The sequence below is a fragment of the Pongo abelii genome, chromosome 7 (genome assembly GCF_028885655.2).
Source record: "Pongo abelii isolate AG06213 chromosome 7, NHGRI_mPonAbe1-v2.0_pri, whole genome shotgun sequence".
NCBI lineage: Eukaryota > Metazoa > Chordata > Mammalia > Primates > Hominidae > Pongo > Pongo abelii.
Genome location: NC_071992.2, coordinates 141,677,639 through 141,698,370, shown reverse-complemented (window position 1 = coordinate 141,698,370; position 20,732 = coordinate 141,677,639). Strand labels below are relative to the sequence as shown.

Here is a 20,732-nt window from a genome sequence, read left to right as displayed (position 1 = left end):
CCACCGCGCCTGGCTGAAATCTGACATTTCAACTGTAACTCAAAAACTCAAAACAGATCAAAATGTACTAAGAATGTCTACATTTTGCAACCATTAGGCAGCAAAGCCACTATTCTTCTAGAATACATAGGATAAGTTACTTGCCTGAATGACCATCAAGATATCTTTAGTCTCCAATATATTATCTCTAAGTCCACACCCAGATGAGGAGTGCTGGGGAATTCCAATTCTAGGTCTGGACCAGCAAATTTCTGGGCAATGGAGAAGCAAGCCACACATCAAAGAGACTGTTATCAGAAGTCAATTGAGAACTAGTCACACCTGCAATTCCATTTCTGCAACAAATCCATGATAAGAGCACAAGAAATGCCAAACTAAGTCAATGCCAGTCAGTCTGGCTAACTCAGGATTCTATGTTATTAAGGAACAGAGCATGGTCCTCCGTGGTCGTCGGAGGAGGGGAAAGAAGGCGAGATATATATATGTGTGTGTGTATATATTATATATATTTAAAGATAAATAATATATGATATACATATAAAACAATGTATAACATATAATATATATTATGTATATTTATAAAGATTCTGCAAAACTTCCAATTAAAAAAATAATTTATCATTCATGAGTTAGCCATGAATTTACCTAAACCTTTTTTTTTTTTTTTTTTTTTGAGACTGAGTCTAGCTCTGTTGCCCGGGTTGGAATGCAGTGGCACCATCTCGGCTCACTGCAACCTCCCCCTCCTGGGTTCAAGAGATTCTCCTGCCTCAGCCTCCTGAGTAGCTGAGATTACAGGCACCTGCCACCACACCTGGCTAATTTTTGTATTTTTAGTAGAGTTGGGGTTTCACCATGTTGGCCAGGCTGGTCTCGAACTCCTGACCTCAGGTGATCTGCCCACCTCGGCTTCCCAAAGTGCTGGGATTACAGGCATGAGCCACCGCGCCTGGCCTTATTCTGTTTTGATGGTGTGGTTGAAGTTCCCTCAGCTTCTTCCTGAACAGATTACTAATTTTTCCCTCATGTATTGTTTTTCCAGAAAGCCCACTTCCATGTTTACAGTATTCGGGAGGTGAATGGAATTTAGAAGAGACATTGAAGTGTCTTTTCCTCTAGCGTGAACACGCCACCTCTGAGTGACTACCACTAGGGAAGGCTCCACTTCCTTCCCTGCGTCCACTCACTAGGCCTTTTTCTTCCGCTTTTGCCTGGACTCAATCATGCGAACAATGGCGTCCTCTTCATAGGTGTGGCCACACACTTTATTTTTCACTGGCTTCTTCATTTCCTCCTGTAATCAAGGAGATGTTTGGCTTTCAGGAATGATAATGATCAACTTTCAGTAGCTGTTTTGTCCTAGTCCTGAGCTTTCTATGTTTAACTTCCCATTCTCATGACTTTACATAATTATTAGGCTTTAGATAAGGAAATGCAGGGAATCCAGTGGCAGTACTGTCACTTGGCCTGTAGGCCATGACTTTAGTCCCAGATCCTTAAGGGCATGATTGACTGACAGCTCTCTCCAGCCCAAGAACTTCCCGTGGATACTCTTCAACCCCCAGCACTTTTCTTTACTCCCTCCTTAACTCCCTAAGTGAAATCAAACCAGAAAGCAAACAGGAACCTTTCTGCCTCTGTGAAGTGAATCGTGTTTCTTTCAGGGGAAGTAGGAGGAAGCGGTACCTTTGTAATGGGGCAGGTGAAGTTGGTCTGACTTTGGGTCACAATTATATCTTCATCCACTCCTTCTGTTCCGTCAGCTTCTCTGTCAGCTTGAAGACCACCTAGAGGAAAATGGAGAGTTGATAAGCCTCTCTGGTCTAACGTCAAAGAAAAGGAAGGAATGGAAGGAAGGCAGGTGAAGAGTTTCTGGGGGTGCATTTGGTGTTGGCCCCCATGTAGGGATTGGATGCATAGAAACTCTTCTGCTTTTCAGAGAACACCATGGGGTACCTCATTCTGACTATTTTTGATAAGGAAACTGAGGCTCAGAGCAGTTAAAAAAAATCTTTTTTAAAGTTATAGAGAAAGTGACCAAGAGTGTGGCTTCAGAGTCAGAGAACCGACCTGGTGATCTCTTTCTTGTCCAGTGGTGAGATGCTGGGCTAGCAAGGTGCCCTTTTTTAAAGCCTCTGCTTTGCAGCCTTGTGGCAAAGATTAAAAGAGATGAAGAATGTGGTATGCTTTGCACAGCTTATGGTACAAAGCAATAATCAATAAACAGTCATTACAATTAGGTAGTGCAGGGCTTCTCAAACTTTTTAGTTATAGGTATGAACTCTTTTAAGCTTTTTCTATGTGGGTTATATTTATCAATATTTAGCATATTAGACATTAAGATTGAGGAATTTAAAATTCATTAAAAAATAACAATAAGGCTGGTTGCGGAGGCTCACGCCTTTAATCCCAGCACTTTGGGAGGCTGAGGTGGGCGGATCATGAGGTCAAGAGATTGAGACCATCCTGGCCAACATGGTGAAACCCCATCTCTACCAAAACTACAAAAATTAGCTGGGCATGGTGGCATATGCCTGTAGTCCCAGCTATTCGGGAGGCTAGGGCAGGAGAATCACTTGAACCCAGAAGGTGGAGGTTGCAGTGGGCCGAGATCCTGCCATTTCAGTCCAGTCTGGTGACAGAGCGAGACTCTGTCTCAAAAAACAAAAAAACCCCCAAAAATTAAAAATAACAGTAATAATCCCACTACATGTTACCATAAACATTTTAAAAGTTAAAATTATATTTCCAGAACACCCCCCCATATACACAGACATACATAATGAGAAGAATGGCATTGTTTTCCATTTTTATAAATATCTTGAATGGCTGGCTTCATAGCAGCCAGTTGGATTTGGATATCTGCGTATGCATTCAATCTGTCACAATATCACATATCCTGTAGTCTCTGGGAAAATTCACTCATGAAAAGAATGAGAGTGAAACAGGCAGATGAGATCATACTATTATTATAAAGACAGTTTTGACTTTATGGACACTCTGAAAGACCCTTGGAGCACCTTAGAGATCCCTGGCCTGCACTTTGAGAACTGCTGAGTGACAGTGACAGGACTGGCTTTGAACAGAGCATGAGCTGCTTCTGAAACTGATGTTCTTTGCGTTACATCCCATTTGCCCCCAACTGAAAAACAAAACAAAACCAAAAACAGATGATAGACAACATTTGAATGGGATGATGGCAGTATCTCACATGAAAGCCATTCTCTCTGAAGAAAAGATACTTGTAATTTTACACAGAAGTTAAAGATCAATAACTTTTTATTTTTTTGAGATGGAGTCTCGCTCTGTTGCCCAGGCTGGAGTGCAATGGCGCGATCTTGGCTCACTGCAACCTCCGCCTCCCAGGTTCAAGTGATTCTCTTGCCTCAGCCTCCTGAGTAGCTGGGAGTATAGATGCGCGACACCACGCCTGGCTAATTTTTGTATTTTTAGTAGAGATGGGGTTTCACCATATTGGCCAGGCTGGTCTCGAACTTCTGATCTCAGGTGATCTGCCCACCTTGGCCTCCCAAAGTCCTGGGATTACAGGCGTGAGCCACGGGGCCCGGTCAAGATCACTAGCTTTCTAAACATGTGTTGATGGTGTAGTCCTTTCTCCTTCCGTCTCCTTTCCCTTTCCCTTCCCTACTCTTTTCTCCCTTCCCTTCCTTCTTTAATTTTGGCAAAATAATACAGACATAAAAATGGCTTTCCTCTTAATGTGTGAGAGGAAGCCCTTGTTTCTGGTTCAGACGGTGTGGCATACCTTTCGGCTCCATAGAACTGATGACTGCGGGCCATCACCTAGGCCAGATGAGGTGTTTGTTTGCAAAGGCACTACAGGTTGAGTATCCCTTATCCGAAATGCTTGGGACCAGAAGTGTTTCGGATTTCGGACTTTGAAATATTTGCATAAGCATGATGAAATATCTTGGGGGATAGGACCCAAGTCTAAACATGAATTTCATTTATGTTTCATATAAAGCTTACACACATAGCCTGAAGCTAATTTTATACAGTATTTTTAACACTCGTGTGTACTTGTTGCATGAGGCCAGATGTGGAATTTTCTGCTTGTGGCGTCACGTAGGTGCTCAAAAAGTTTTGGATTTTGGAGCATTGTGGGTTTTGGATTTTGGGATTAGGGATGCTCAAGCTGTACCGAGGGGCAGGGAAAGGGCTGCAGAGCTCTTGTTCAAGGTAACCTAGTGAATTAATTGCAACACAGGGATTCTGCCTCCAATTACTTTGTTTTTCTTAGAGAGTCACCTTCTTAGAGTAGACTGGTGTATTTGTATGCCAGCTTGCTGTCCCCTAAACCAGCTTTTATTCTTTGAAGAAGGCAGTGAAGATCTCAGGGCTTGGGCATAACCAGTCAGAACATTTTTAACCACTGGGCATTAAGGTGCACTGCCTTGGGGCTTCCAGCTTTTCAGAGAGCTAAACAAACGTCTGAGACCTTAAAAACCATTGATTGGCTTGAAAACAGAATAACAATAGTACTGAAATTACTAAATGTTAAAGGTCTATGCAAATGTGAAGTTAACTTCATTAATTGTTGATCCGGTAATCAAAAATACATAATTTGGAAGTAATATGTAGGGCTGGATTTATTTCTTCATAAACTTCATAAAAATTTCCCAGTATGGTAAGATAATTGCTGAAACTAATAGTCAATTACAAATTAAATCAGTAACTGGTAGCCAACCTATTTCCAAAGTAAAATTATACAAATATTTTTTCAAAATTTTGACAGCAAGGCTGGGTGCGGTGGCTCACGCCTGTAATCCCAGTGCTTTGGGAGGCCAAGGTGGGCAGATCACCTGAGGTCAGGAGTTCGAGACCAGCCTAACAAACATGGTAAAACCCCTTCTCTACTAAAAATACAAAAATTAGCTGGGTGTGGTGGTGGGCGCCTATAACCTGAGCTACTCAGGAGGCTGAGGCAGGAGAACTGCTTGAACCTGGGAGGTGGAGGTTGCAGTGAGCAGAGATCGTGCCATTGCACTCCAGCCTGAGTGACAGAGCAAGACTCCGTCTCAAAAAAAAAAAAAAAAAAAAAATTGACAGCAATAAAATAATATATATATATATATATATATATATATAATTTTTTATTTTTTGAGACGGAGTCTTGCTCTTGTCGCCAACGCTGGAGTGCAATGGCACGATCTTGGCTCATTGCAACCTCCGCCTCCTGGGTTCAAGCAATTCTCCTGCCTCAGCCTCCCAAATAGCTGGGATTACAGGCGTCCGCCACCAGGCCCAGCTAATTTTTGTATTTTTAGTGGAGACATGGTTTTGCCATGTTGGCCACGCTGGTCTCGAACTCCTGACCTTGTGATCCGCCTGCCTCAGCCTCCCAAAGTGCTGGGATTACAGGCGTGAGCCACTGCACCCGTCCTAAAATGATATTTAATAGGGTGGGTACCATATTATAGTATGTTTGCTGTCGGGTGGGGTCTCTGGAAATTATATTGCTCATGGCTATGATGGGTTTTCATGCTTCTCAGGGCCTGTCTTTGGTATTCATAGTGCAAGAGTTAGACTCCTAAGAGAGTCCCTTTATCAATCCACTGACTCTTCACCATGGCTCGGGAAAGTTGGGCAGGTAAGGAGAAAAGCCAAGGAGAAGGCTAGGAGCCGTCTTTCCCTTGGATTCACTTTTCAAAGCCTCCTCCTATGGGCTGCTGCCTCCCATTTCTGATCGTGTGTTTAAGAGTAAAAATAAAAGTAGCTCTTTCTTAATTTTGTACACCATTTATTCTGAACTGATGGCTGGTTTCTGACTGTATACGTTGTACCAGAGAATTCACCAGAAAATCTGTTGGATGAATAACAGAGTTCAGCTGATGTGAAAGACGGTGGGTTTGTTTGCTATTTCCTATTTTTAAATTTCAAAAGGTAGAGGAAGTAAGAAAGCACAACTCAAATGCAATGCCTACCACTAGGGAAGGCTGAGTGGGGAACTTCAAAATTGTAGGTGGCTACCAGCATCAGTGATCACGAAAGAAAAAGGTAACAAAAGTGAGACTGGGGAAGAATGTCATGAGTGAGTAAGAGACCACAGACCAAGAGTCTAAAAAGAGTAAGACTCTCAATAGCTAAACTTCCCTAGAGACAGAACATTTCCTCACTCTCAATCTATATTTATAGAAATTGACATTAGCGTTGGGATTCTCCAGTGTGCTAACAAAAGGTCGCATCTGGCAATAAATATCACTTATACTGATTTAGATGACCCACAGACAAAACTTTGTGATAAGTCTGGTAAAAGGAAGATGGGAGAGAAAATATTGATCATCTACTAGAATCACAGAAGTTTTAAAGTTGAGGTTATCTATCTATCCTGAGTCTCGCATTTACCTGAGACAATTGAGATACAAAGAAAGTGTAGGTTTTGTCCAAAGTGATGCAGGAATTTAATAAATCAGTGTGTTGTTCTATTTTCTCTGACTGGTTCATTTGAATATTAAAATCTGTGTATTGGTTCTGGAAGCTCGTGTGCTCCCAAATTTTTTTTTTTTTTTTTTTTTTTTTTTTTTTTTTTTTTTTGAGACGGAGTTTCGCTCTTGTTGCCCAGGCTGGAGTGCAATGGCGTGATCTCGGCTCACCGCAACCTCCGCCTCCTGGGTTCAAGCGATTCTCCTGCCTCAGCCTCCCGAGTAGCTGGGATTACAGGCATGCACCGCCACCCCTGCTAATTTTGTATTTTTAGTAGAGATGGGGTTTCTCCATGTTGGTCAGGCTGGTCGCGAACTCCTGACCTCAGGTGATCTGCCCACCTCAGCCTCCCAAAGTGCTGGGATTACAGGTGTGAGCCACCGCGCCCGGCCCCAAATTGTTATTTCATTGATAATAATACCTCAAATTTACTGAATGTTATATAGCAGCTACTGTGCTAAGCACGTCATATACATTATTTCATTTACTCCTAACAAAATACCCATGAAGAATAACTATATTGTTATTCCTATTGTGTAGCAAGAAAATTTAAGCCCCACTATATATATATATATTTTTTTGAAATGAAGTCTTGCTCTGTTGCCCAGGCTAGAGTTGCAGTGGCACAATCTCGGCTCACTGCAACCTCTGCCTCCTGGGTTCAAGTGATTCTCGTGCCTCAGCCTCCCAAGTAGCTGGGATTACAGGCGCCCACCATCACGCCTGGTTAATTTTGTGTATTTTTAGTAGAGATGGGGTTTCACCATGTTGGCCAGGCTGGTATCGAACTCCTGACCTCAAGTGATCTGCCTGTCTCGGCCTCCCAAAGTGCTGGGATTACAGATGTGAGCCACCATGCCCGGCCAACCCCACAATATTTTTAAGGCAAATGTAGAAAATATCTGCTTTATAATAAAGCAACAATTGGATTAAATCAGTTTAATCTTTAGTAAAGAGGTTACAAAATTTTCCTAACTATAAGTAGAAAAACAAGCAAACTAGTCCTATTATTTTCTATATACATAGACGATGTTGTTAGAAGCATATGCCGGCTGTCCAACTTCTGACCAATGGACTGATCTCGGACCTCTACTTGACCTCCAGATGCCCCAGCCCAGGGTGCCCCAGAACTGTGCTGAGGCAGGAAGCCTGCACAAGAACTAACATTTACAGCGCACCCATGAGGTATGGAGCAAGGTAGAGTTAGGTAACTTTAATATGTTTTTTTTTTTTTTATGTCACAAAATGAACACCAAAAGGAAGGAGAAACCCTGGATATGTTTGAAGTAGTATTTCCAAAGGTCTACAAATACGGTCAAGCAATGTAAAATTGGATGGGAGGAGTCGTGAGGGCATTGATTGGACCCCAAGATGCAAGTTCCCAATTTTTGTGGCTAGTCAGTTATGACTCAGGGAAAAGCCAAGCAGCTCTGCCTTTGGTCCTCCTCTTCTCAGTCACCATCCACCGAGTTGCTTAAAGCCAAAGTCTTTGGAATCATTCTTGGTTATTCCCTTTTCTTCATTCCTCACATCCAATCCACTGGTAGGTTCTGCTGACTCTGGTTCTACACCACATTCCAAATCCAGCCCCTTCTCTCATTCTCTACTTCATGCCTTGGTCCAAACCACTACTGCCGCCTGCCCAGCCCTCTGCAGTTGCTTCCTAACTAGTGTCCCTCACGAAGGGCCACAACCTCCCACGTCCGCCTCTTGCAGTGGCCTAGACAGCCCCGTGTGACTCTGTCCCTGACATCCTAATATGGTTTGGCTGTGTCCCCACCCAAATCTCATCTTGAATTCCCACATATTGTGGGAGGGACCCGATGGGAGGCAACTGAATCATGGGGGCAGATCTTTCCCATGCTGTTCTCGTGATAGTGAATAAGTCTCACAAGATCTGATGATTTTAAAAAGGGGAGTTTCCCTGCACAAGCTCTCTCTCTCTTTGCCTGCCACCATCCATGTAAGACATGACTTGCTCTTCCTTGTCTTCCACCATGATTGTGAGGCCTCCCCAGCCATGTGGAACGTTAAGTCCATTAAACCTCTTTTTCTTCCCAGTCTCAGGTATGTCTTTATCAGCAGCATGAAAACGGATTAATACGCAATCTCTCTGCTCAGTTGTCCTGTCTCCCACCATGCTCAAGGCACACTGGCCTTTTCTGTTTCTGGAACATGCCAAGCTCCTCCTGTCTATGGGCCTTAACACTAACCTGTCTGGAATGCTCTTCCTCCTGCTCTATGCCTGTCCTACTCCTTCTCGTCATTTTAAAATGTCAGTTTAAATGTCCTTGGCGAGGCCTTCTATGATGTCCCAAGCTAAAGAAGCCACACAGACTTTCTCTATCACATCACTCTTGTTCCATGCATAGCACATGTCCATAAGTGCTATTTTTCTGTTTGTCTTTCTTCCCCACTCCCCCTCCCTCGTTCTCTTCCAGGAAAGCAGGGCCTTCATTCTCTTGCTCACGGATGTTTCCCAGAGTCTAAAATAGTCCCTGGCATAGGGTAGTAGGTGTTCAATAAACATCTGACAAGCAAAGTGCCTCATCCAACAAGGCAGGAGTGGGCATATTTTTCACAAGATTACACTTAACATATTTAGCAGACGTGGCAACACAAACACATACACACATCCTCACACAATGATGATTTTATAGGTTTTAGCCAAATGACAGAGAGGACTTCACTCTCGCTCGGGGTGCAGTCCTGGACCCTGAATTACATGTCAAAGGCAGGAAGTAAATATAAGCTTGAAAATTACAGTAGGCTGTGTGGTAATTACAAAGGAGAATCCAGACATGGTCTTGTGGTCAGAAAATACATTTGGTACTGGCCACACACAGCCCTAGCATTAGTCACTTGTCTGTCTTCAGGCATCCCAAATTTGGCTACCAGTTAGAAAGTTTTATGCCAGCTGGGAATAAAATTTGATTGCTATGTACTTTTTCAATTAGGCTGGAACATTTCTTTTCTTTTCTTTTTTTTTTTTTTTAAATAAAGATGAGCTCTCACTATGTTGCTGAGGCTGGTCTTGAACTCCTGGCCTCAAGGGATCCTCCCACCTTGGCCTTCCAAATTTCTGGGATTGTAGGCATGAGTCACCATGCCCGGCCTAAGCCTGAACACTTTCCTAAAAGCACTTTTCTCTTGAAACTATGAAAGTAGCATATGAAGAAAATACTTTACAAATATTTGTTGCCTGCTTGAAATGCTTATTAGGCTACCCATATTATTTTACTTGCATTATTCCAAAGACACTTTATTTGGAAAGGCTGAGCTGGTGCTTGGAAAATTTGGGGGCCACGCTAATGTGCAAAAGCACATTGATTCCAAGTTTGAAATTCTTTAGTTATAGCAAGTGAGTATGTATCTGTGCCGATTCCTGATTTGTTTCTCCTACTCAGTAACCTATAGATGGGGCTACCAGTAACCCCACCTGTGGACTCAGACACATCTTAGGCTCTAAGTGGAAAAAGAGATATTCAGCAGGCTCAGTTCTTTTGGTTTGGAATTAAGAGCTCTGTGTGTGTGTGTGTGTGTGTGTGTGTGTGTGTGTGTTTTGCTTTGAGATCCACTCCTTGGTACTCTTGGGTATCCAGCTTTGTACCTCAGTTTCCTCATGGGATTGGTGGCCTGTCCTGACTGCCAGCTGTTTGATTGGGCCATGTTGCCATTTCCCTTCTGCAGGAAGCTGAATCCAAGGTTCCTGTATTAGTCCGTTCTCGTGCTGCTAATAAAGACATACCCAAGACTGGGTAATATTTAAAGGAAAGAAGTTTAATGGACTCACAGTTCCACATGGCTGGAGAGGCCTCACAATCATGGAGGAAGACGAAGGAAGAGCAAAAGGACGTCTTACATGGCGGCAGGAAAGAGAGATGAGAACCAAGTGAAAGGGGCTTCCCCTTATAAAATCATCAGATCTCATGAGACTTATTCACTACCACGAGAAAAGTAGGGAGGACACCGCCCCCATGATTCAGTTATCTCCGACTGCGGCCCTCTCACAACACGTGGGAATTATGGGAGCTACAATTCAAGATGAGATTTGGGTGGGGATACAGCCAAACCATATCAGTTCCAATACTCCCTGGTACCAGCTAAGACTCTGCTGTATGTGAAGACATTTCGCAGAATTTAGACGGAGATCATGATCAATCAAATAGCACCTATACAATGAAAGATTCCCTAGATGTTACAACCTCACAGGATAGCCAAAGTTCAACAAACATAAATTTCAACAAAAATACTAGAACACAGGTTGAATTAATATAATGTAATCAGAAAAATGGCTAGAACACAATAAGGATCCAATATGTTACTCATTTTGTATAGGTATTTATTAAAATCAACATTATATACTTCTGTAATTATAAAATTGTTACTGCTATTATTATTATTTTTACCACTGTTATGTGCTAGACATGTTTGGTATTGGTGAAAAATAATCCTCGCCTTCAGGGAGCTCAGTCACACAGAACAGACACCTACAAAGCAAAGTGTTCTTGTGAAGGTCATGCATATACAAGATACCGTGGAAGGAAGGTCTCGAGAGAGAACAGGGTCAGCCTCTCTAAGGAGCTGATGTCTGATCCGGGTCAATGAGGAAGATCCTTCAGCGAACATTTTCTAAACAACTCTACTGCCCCCTTAAATGTGAGCATTTCATTCATTGCCACCTCAGGTCAACATTCTGATCAATGTTCTTCCTCCTTTTCTTCTCTTAACTATAATCCATCCTCATCTCAGATTCTATGTACATGGCGAAGCCATCTCTATCCAGTCTAACCCAATGCAACTCAATCCACCCAACACAATCTCCATAGCCAATCTCCTTTCATTGAAATCTCATGATATCCACTGTCTACACCCACACTCTTTTAGCTCAAACTTCTTTCTTATTCTGTTGTTTCATGTGAATGGAACTTTCTTTTCCTGATACATTGAAAGCTCTGAGGACAAGCACTGTGTGTTTAAGTGAAGCTAACTCAACTAGACTTGCATTTATTGAACACTTACTCTGTGCCATGCACTACACCAAATTCCAGGTATAGATACAAAGAGGAATAAGATCGGGTCTGGTAGGAGAGACAGATATGAATATTTATATCCTGTGTGATGAGTGAAATATATACATTTTGTACAAAGTACAAAAGTATCTCTGGAGATAGGGGAAGAGTCAAGGTGAACCTCCTAGAAGAAGGTAATGATTCAGCAAGGCTCTCCAGGGAGATGTGATAAGAAGAGGGAAGGATATTGAGGCAATGAGGATTACAGTATTTAGGAACATGGGCTCTGGCAACAGGCCTGCTTGGATTTGCCTGGTTCTATCATTATCAGCAGGGTGCTCTTGGGCAAATTACTCCATCTTTCTTTGTCTCAATCTTCACAGCTATGAAATGGAGATACTAATGGTACTTACTTCATAGTGCTGTCTGAGGATTAAGTGAGTTAATGTATGAAAAGTTCTTAGCATGGTTCCTGGCAAACAGCAAGCTGTAGATAGCTGACACAGCACTAGCAACATCTTCCATTTTTCTCTGTCTGCTTCCACTTCCACGGCTCTTTCGACACACTCCTCTGAAGACTTTGAAAGTAAACTGAATGAAGAGTTTCCTCCAAATAAGCTGACATTTTAGTAAGATATACCCTTTCATGTTATCATGTGCTTATCATTTATCTACTGTTGTTGCAGACATGTCCTTTGTCCTCAGCTGACATCATGTTATTAATTTGCCTCCAGCTATTAAATACTGTCCAAATATTAGGTTTAAAATAATCAAAACCCAGCACATTCAACTGGTAGGACAAAAATCAGTCAGTTAAGATTTGGTCATACAATATCCACTTCAAACCAATAAATACTGGAAATACTCCCAAACTGAGCACCTGCATTTAATACCTCTTATAAGAAAAGGCTTGATGATCATCTCTAGGTCACCAAGCAGAAGCAGAAAATCTAATGCACACATTCTATTTCTTTTATCTGGGTAATGAACTAGGAAAACCAAATAATAGGGAAAGTCTGATTAGCCAGCATTGAGAAGGTCTACAATTCTCCATTATTTACATCCTCAGTAAAGTCTGAAGAAAGCAAAGATCAGAAGGTAAGGAGCGCCCTTTGCACTCATCTTCTTACGTTCTCTTATTTTAGAGAGTTGTAAGTACCACCTGTGCAGGTACCCAAGACAGTACATGCAAGTTGTTCGTATACCCTGTCCATTCTCCATCTTTATCTTGATTCTGTCTCCTCCTCTTCATTTTCACTGCTGCTGTCCTACTTCTTACCCCCAGCATTTCCAATTTGGATTACTGAAAAAAGTTCTTTATTCAGCTCTCTGCCTCAGTCTCCCCAGTCTATTCTTTCTATTCCAGCTGGTCATCTTTCTAAGACGTGGCCTTTTTTTTTCCTTTTCTTTTTTTTTTTTGAGATGGAGTTTCACTCTTGTAGCCCAGGCTGGAGTGCAGTGGTGCGATCTTGGCTCACTGCAACCTTTGCCTCCCGGCTTCAAGCGATTCTCCTGCCTCAGCCTCCTGAGTAGCTGGGATTACAGGCATGCACCACCACGCCCAGCTAATTTTTTGTATTTTTAGTAGAGACGGGGTTTTGCCATGTTGGGCAGGCTGGTCTCGAATTCCTGCCCTCAGGTGATCTGCCTGCCTTGGCCTCCCAAAGTGTTGGGATTAGAGGCGTGAACCACCATGCCTGGCTGACCATGGCCTTCTAAGCATGACAACAAGACTCTTCGCTAGTTGGACAGAGTAAGTATCCTCATCTCCTATTCTACTCACTTCAATCCTATGCCCCATATCCATCCCAGACTGACTACAGTTCACCCATATTTAGCACATTAGTTTGTGCTTCTGCTGCTATCTCTTCACCTAGCAATCTCTGACCACCCTCCAAGACTCAATTCAGGCATTTCCTCTGTGAGGTGCTAAAGCAGAGGTGAGTCCTCTTTAGGACTCCAGGGTACTTTTTGTACCTACTGTAATCATTTGTTTACTTCTCTATCTTCCCTACCAGAATGTGGATTCCTTAAGGGAAGGAACTGTCTGATTCAGCTTCACGTTCTCAGTGAGCCAGGGAATGTAGAGGAACTTCATAAATGAATATTGCTGAAGTAAGAGAATGCTTTGAATACTGTCATGTACAAATTTACCACAATAAGAAGATGAAAATAATGAAGAGGATTATTTTGAAGACAAACATCTTAGAATAAGACAATTTGGTCCTTGAGCTAATTACTGATTTTCCAGAAAGAAAGCCACATTATACCGTGTAGGTCATACCATTGTTCACTCTCTGTTCCACTTCTGTACAAAAGCAAATTACCAAAAAGAAAGATGATGGAGGTCATATTGGTGTAAGAAATAAACTACTCCACATATGTATTTAGATCACCTCTGATTCTATTCCCTGGCCAGAAACCATCTATGTCCCCAGAAAAGTACAGAAGTACAGTAGTAATCGGCTGTCAAAAATGTGGAGGTTTTTTTTTTTTTTAAGTTTGTTGACTTTACCAAGGTGGGACAGACATTCAATTACTGTTGTTTTTATAACAGAGAAACATTGGAGAAGTATAGATATCTGATAGACTGAGAATTTAAGAGAACTGTAGAATTATGACTCACAAAATCTCAGTTTCTCTAGAATTTTCCTGGTTTTAAAAAATCTGATAGTTATTAAAAATAATCTTCAACATGAGGAAATGGTTACCTTACATGAGGTGAAAAAACTGAAATTAAAATGTACATGTAGTACAATTAATTTTCTTTTTTTTTTTCTTTTGAGATGAAGTCTTGCTCTGTCGGCCAGGCTGGAGTGCAGTGGTGCAATCTTGGCTCACTATAGCCTCTGCCTCCTGGGTTCAAGCGACTCTCCTGCCTCAGCCTCCCAAGTAGCTGGGATTACAGGCGCATGCCACCACGCCTGGCTAATTTTTGTATTTTTGGTAGAGACGGGGTTTCACCATGTTGGCCAGGCTGGTCTCAAACTCCTGACCTCAGGTGATTGCCCACCTCGGCCTCCCAAAGTGCTGGGCTTACAGGTGTGAGCTACCGTGACCGGCCATGATTCATCTTAAACAATGGTATATAGAAAAAAGACTGAAGGAATAGATGATGAAATGTTGCAGTCCATCCTGTGTGGGTGACATAACTACTGCATATTTGCACTAGGAGTAGAGGAATCAAGATTTCTGAGATATTTGGAGAGTAATTATTTAGCTTGAGCTTTTCATATCTAGTACTCTTCAAGAGACCAAATAATATTGATGAGGTAAGTAGGACTGATGGCAATGAGGGTGGATGGATTTGTTTATTCAATTAGTCAAATTGAAACAAATGATGAAATAAAGTCCAGAGATCATCATAGTAAAAAAGGGAACTTTAAGATTTACAATTGCTCAACTGTAAAACTGCAACGTTTCAATTTGGGTAAGATAGGGGCTATGACACCATTTCAATCCCTTGTATTTTCTAGATGTATTATCTTAAAAGCAGTTGTAATTTTTTTTGTTGTTTGTTTGAGATGGAGTCTCCCTCTGTCCCCCAGGCTGGTGTGCAGTGGTGCGATCTCGGCTTACTGCAAGCTCCGCCTCCTAGGTTCACGCCATTCTCCTGCCTCAGCCTCCCGAGTAGCTGGGACTACAGGCGCCCGCCACCACGTCTGGCTAATTTTTTTTTTTTTTGTATTTTTTAGTAGAGACGGGGTTTCACCGAGTTAGCCAGGATGGTCTCAATCTCCTGACCTCGTGATCTGCCTGCCTCGGCCTCCCAAAGTGCTGGGATTACAGGCATAAGCCACTGCGCCTGGCAGCAGTTGTAATATTTTAAACTTCTTGGATCTCTTACAAGGTTATATGTCATACTTTAATTTTTTTTTTTTTTTAATTTTTAGACAGGGTCTTGCTCTGTCACCCAGCCTGGAGTGCAATGGAACAACCTGGGCTTGCGGTAGCCTTGACCTCCTGGGCTCAAGCAATCCTCCTACCTCAGCTCCCCGAGTAGCTGGGACTATAGGCGCATGCCAACACGCCTGGCTAATTCATACTTTAAATTTATATAATATGTTTTCTTCTGTCTCTTCTAATTTCAGAGGCCTAGACAAACAATAATAAAATACTTGTAGAGAATATAAGACTTTAATAACAAAATAAATCTAGCCCTGATATCATAATTTGTTTTTTAAAGCTTCTCAAATCCTTTAAGGCTAAAAGGTAAAGAACCTCTGAAGATGTCTATTTTGGGATAAAGTGCAGTGAAGGAGGAAGTACCTGTGTTATAAGTTGTCACATCTGTCGGTGCTCAGTGCTGTCCTCAGATTGTAATGAGTGGAGTATGTCCCCTCACCCATTGACCCCGAATCTAATCAAATATGTCGCCCCACAGGACTTACTCAGCGCTGTCATTACCAGATGGCCTGGAATCTTAGTATTAATGAAATATGCTTGTTTTTCCTTTTTACATGCATTTGATAGAGAGTATCAAGATTTATTTTTGATCCATTTAAACATTCTTCTTTCTAGTGGCACAATATACTCATTTAAAAAAAAAGTCAGGAGAACAATACCAAAAGGGTATTCAATCCGGAAGAAATTAAAAAGATCAAAGCCCGAGGGTGCAACTCTAGTGAAGCCTAACAATCCTGTCAACAACAGTGTGGGTGAAACCCCCAAAATGTAGCTCAGCTCCACAGCCTGACAAAGTGGTCAGAGCCAATCGAGGCATGGCTACCTGAACTTCCAAGAGTAAGGGACACTCATCTGTGATGACATCTGTACTTAGTTTTCAGGGTCTTGTCTGAAGTTAGCCTAACAGAAAACATACCCCACAAAAACCTGCTGACTGGAAGGAAGAAATAAAATGAAAGTGAGAGAGGGAGGGAAAGAGGGAGGGAGGAGGGAAGGAAGGAGCTAAAAGATGAGGAAAATCTTTATTTCTGCAGAGCCCAAGGGAAGGCATCACTGAGTCAGCATCGTAGAACAAAGTCCTTGCCTCTAAGCCTTCCTTCCTCTCACCCACCCCCTCCTTGTCCACTTTCCATCCCTTTAAAATCCTCCCCACATGCAAAGGAAGACACATGACTTCAAAATCAGGATCAGCTTAGGACACAGCTCTTGTGAATGTGTACAACAGATCTGAGTCATTTGTTCATTTTGTAAACATGAAGAAATCACACTTTTCAAACTTCCTCCTTCATGACATTCACAGTGCTTGACAATATGCTTAGCATGGAACATTTACTCTTTTCCTTACCCACACCCAAAGGTGTCAAGAGGGACAGATGTTCTTTTTCACTGAAAGCTCACATATTCCAGGGCAGGTGACAATTACGAGTGAGCACAAGTAGAACCACAGAGAATGTGACGTCTATGAGCCTAGGCTGTGCCACACAGAAATAGAGTGCTGAGAAGCAGTCCAGGAGGGCATTTTATCAAGGCCACTGCCTTCCTCTAGGAAAACTTCTCACTCAGGGGTCCCCAGGAGTCTCCCCTTAATCCCCCTACCACCTGAGGCAATTAACATATCAAACACATCATTCATAATTATCTGTTTGTGTGGCTGTTTCCCCCACTAATCTGTAAGCTCCATGGGCAGAGACAGGTTTTTTTTTTTTTTTTTTTTTCCATTTCTAGATCCCCAGTGCATTGCACATGGACTCTCGATCCTAAAGGGTCCTTGGTGGCTTCAAGTTGGTTCTGCCCACTCTCTACCTCTTCCGCAAAGGAGTAAAGGAGTGCTCTGAAAGACCCAGAGAGAACTGTTCTGTAGTTTCATACAAGAATGGACTTCGGGAGGGTAGGTTAAGTCTGGACCTTGGCTCTACCATAAATTGGGGGATAGGTGTCAAATTTCCTGTAGGCTATCACTTTCTTCTTCTCTCTATCATTAGGATACTGTGAAGATGGGATCAAGTGTTTTGCCCTCATTAGAGGAAAAAAAAACCTAATAAATGAATCAACACAGTAACAAAAACCACATAAGGAGAACTCTGGAAATAGTTCCTGAAAGGGCAAGGCAGGGTGACTGGTTGATCTTGCTTTGCATTTTCAAAGCCTACGGGCCTGACTCCTGGCACTACAGTGTACATACTACCTGCAGTTGTAAGCGGGACAAAACAGAGGAAGCAAGAAAGGAGAAAAAGAGAGAAGAAAAAGACTCTTAGAACTTGCTTTATGAATTCTACAGGAAAATATAAAGATCCCAAATAGTGACCTTCCTCACCCCATAATGAAGATGATGCTATTGGGTCATTAGCATAATCTGCAGCCTGGCACGTGAACGACATCTGGGTCTTGCAGGAGGTAGTGAGCGCGCACCAAGTAGTGAGTGCCCCTCCCGCAGCATCGCAGGACAAGGCTGGATTGTGGCTCTCCAGTTACTCTAATTACACTTTTATTCCTTAGCTAAAAATTCCCTTAAGACAAAAGAAAAAAAAATATGGAGAGGTGACTGGTTAAAGTGATTGGGAAAGCCTCTCTCTGAATTTGAGGCCCCCGACCACATGCCCAGTGAGGGAACAGGTAAGCAGGGAATTCAGGAGCAAATAAAGGAGGCAGGCTAAAAATAAATAAAAGGTGAACATCAAGGAGGCAGAGAAATTATGCAGGGGATGTAATTAGCACACTAATTATCAGGGTCATAATTAGGAGCAATAGAATGAAATTGAGAAAAGGATAATTTTAATTGTTAGAAAGACCTTGTGAGGGAGAGATGTTTCTCATCCTCTTCACCAAGACTGAGGGCTATTCATCTGAACAAAGCTGGTTCAAAATGAGCTAGCAATTATTTAAAGATAATTTTATTTTCGTTACCAAAAGTAGATTAGGTTACTTGATGACATACAGTGGCCTCTTGCATCTAATTTTATCATTCTGTCCTTTATTCTAAATTAAATAGTAAAATAGCTAATGATAAAAAAGCCGATGACTATTTCATTCCAAAAATATAATTCAGCATCTAAGGAGATCAAAATGGCAAAGCAGGGACAAGTAAAGAGAATAAAATGCAGTCAAATATGTTCAATTTACAACAGATTTATAGATGAGAAGGGAATACTAAAAATAGGACGTGTTTCTCATATTTTTCAGAGCTAATTCAGTTATTTTATGTTTTAGAAGTAATACAAAGACGGCCAAGAAACGTAACTAACCATTGTCACTAAACGGTAAAGAGCATTGGCTTTGAAATTTTAACCTAGTTTCACAATGACAGTCGAGTAGCATTTTCACAGTGGTTGGATAACTCAAACTTGCAGCCCTAAATATGGTCAAACGTCACGCTGTATTAAAAAACTACAGCGTTGGAGGCTTATGGTTTCCCAGGATCAGGAGCAAAATTTAAAGAAAATTTATTTTCTCTTCCTCATTCAGGAGCCCAAGGTATGACTCATGCAACTTTCCTTTAGTAAATGTCTGCTGACCACCTCCCATCTCCTAGGCACAGAGGATGGGGTTGAAATAGACAAGGAAACTCATGATTGTAGCATAGTGTGATGGGCACCAGGAGAGAGGCAAGCTCAGGGGGCCATGGGAACTCACCAAGGACTTCTTAAAATGACTGGAGGCACAGTGACAGTGGGAGGAATCCTGAAGGAGAAGGACGTAGGATGAGCAAAGGCAAAAGTGTGAGAGAAAGCACGGCTGCCACTCTGTCATTCTTAGTGGAGGGATTTGAAGGCAGCAATTCTAATGATATGTACAAATGCCTCATTATGTCCATTATGATACACTAGGGAATAGGAGCATCTGAAAGGCAGCTTTTCTAATGTTACTTAATATTTTCCCAGGATTATGATTATTTAAATGTCTCCCGAAATGTAAGCTATACAGAAGCTTGCCTGCATGCTTCCTCTTCCAACCACCCGCCCACCACTGTGTGCCTCTCATGTATGGTAGGTTCTGCATACACCAAGATAAACAAGACAGAGCCCCCAATCCAAAGGACCCTAGTCCAGTGTTGGGGCAGACAGTGCCATTAGCATACAAGGGATAAGTTCTGTGAGCTTCTGCAGTGGACTCCTGAGGAAAAGGACCGTCCCAAGCAGTGTGGGAGCTCACTCCAGCCCTCAAGGAGAGAGACCAGGTGCATTTGGAGAACTGTAAGCTGGGGAGAGAAAACTGAGGGTGGACAGGACTCAAGGCAGACCTGACAGAAGACACTGCAGAGCAGTGTCCCTTCCTCCAACAGCAACGAGGTGCCAGAGAGCTTTTTAAAATGTATCCTCTCCCCATGTGAATTACCAACATAGAACAGTTTTGACAGGATGTCTCAGGGTAAGGCACATCTTGTGATGAGGCACTTTGTGCTCTCCCCGGCCTGCTCATCCTTGACCTTCATGTCAACTGTAAATCTAGGGCAGAGCTTGAATTTAGTTTTCACGGAATCCTTAAGAAATCTTTGGCCTAAACTGAGATGCTAAGATGTCAGAAGCACCATGATAGCCTAATTTGGTCCTTGTCAAGAAACCTTTTCCATAATCATTCAGTTTCATCATGCATACCATATTTATTACTCCTAGAATAAATTTCATTTATAACCCAACTACTGACAACAGATACTGAATTTTGAAAGGGTAGGCTGCCTGCAGACAGATCCAGAAGTAAAGTAGAGTTTACAACAGTAAGGATTTTATAATGCCAGGCTTTCATCTTGCATGATGTTAGCTGTAATTGCCAACTTGATTTTTCTTTTCTTCTCTGTATTGCTTCTGAGGTTATGATGAAATGTTTGTTGCTACTGCTAATGAAATTCAGAAAAGGACCATTGGTTTTCTACTCCACTTGGGAATTTTGATGCAATAGATGCTTGCATTCTGCTGTCAGGACAAACAAGATTTATTTTTCCAAGGTGCAGAAGGAACAAAGCTTTTCAAAAGAAAAATGAAAAGAAAATTCAAGCCAAGAGGACTTTGGGAGATACCGCAGGAAGAAACTTTTGCGTTCTGTTGATCTCACTATATGAGAAATATTCCCAAGAACTTCTATATAAAAGGCAGCTTTTTTTTTTTTTTTTTTTTCCCCACCCAACATCTAGGTAGAAAAAGACAGTGCCTTCAAGACAACTGTTTGCCATTTAGAAGAAAATGGTGCTTTGGTGGAAAGAGCACCAGAATGACTGAAAGTTCCTGGCTGTGCCACTAGTCAGCTCTGTGACCTGGGAGGTCACATCATGTATACTGTCTTTCTCCACCTTGTTTCCTCTCCAGCCTGAAAAGGGATGAGAATTAGAAGGAGGGTGGTCTCTCTAGTATCAAAAATCCATTCCAGCTTTAAATGCTT

The 20,732-nt window shown here is 42.1% G+C and overlaps 1 protein-coding gene across 5 annotated transcripts in view; it reads right to left on the bottom strand.

Annotated features, from left to right (window-relative positions):
• Positions 1 to 20,732, bottom strand: part of NSMCE2 (NSE2 (MMS21) homolog, SMC5-SMC6 complex SUMO ligase) — a 274,162-nt gene that overhangs the window by 8,087 nt on the left and 245,343 nt on the right. For all 5 annotated transcript variants that reach the window (XM_063726445.1, XM_009244084.4, XM_009244085.4 and 2 more), the window contains 2 exons: positions 1,687 to 1,787; positions 1,188 to 1,294 (listed from right to left, as the gene is read on the bottom strand). In XM_063726445.1, coding sequence (XP_063582515.1) covers positions 1,188 to 1,294; positions 1,687 to 1,787 — 208 coding nt within the window. The remainder of the gene's footprint in view (positions 1 to 1,187; positions 1,295 to 1,686; positions 1,788 to 20,732) is intronic.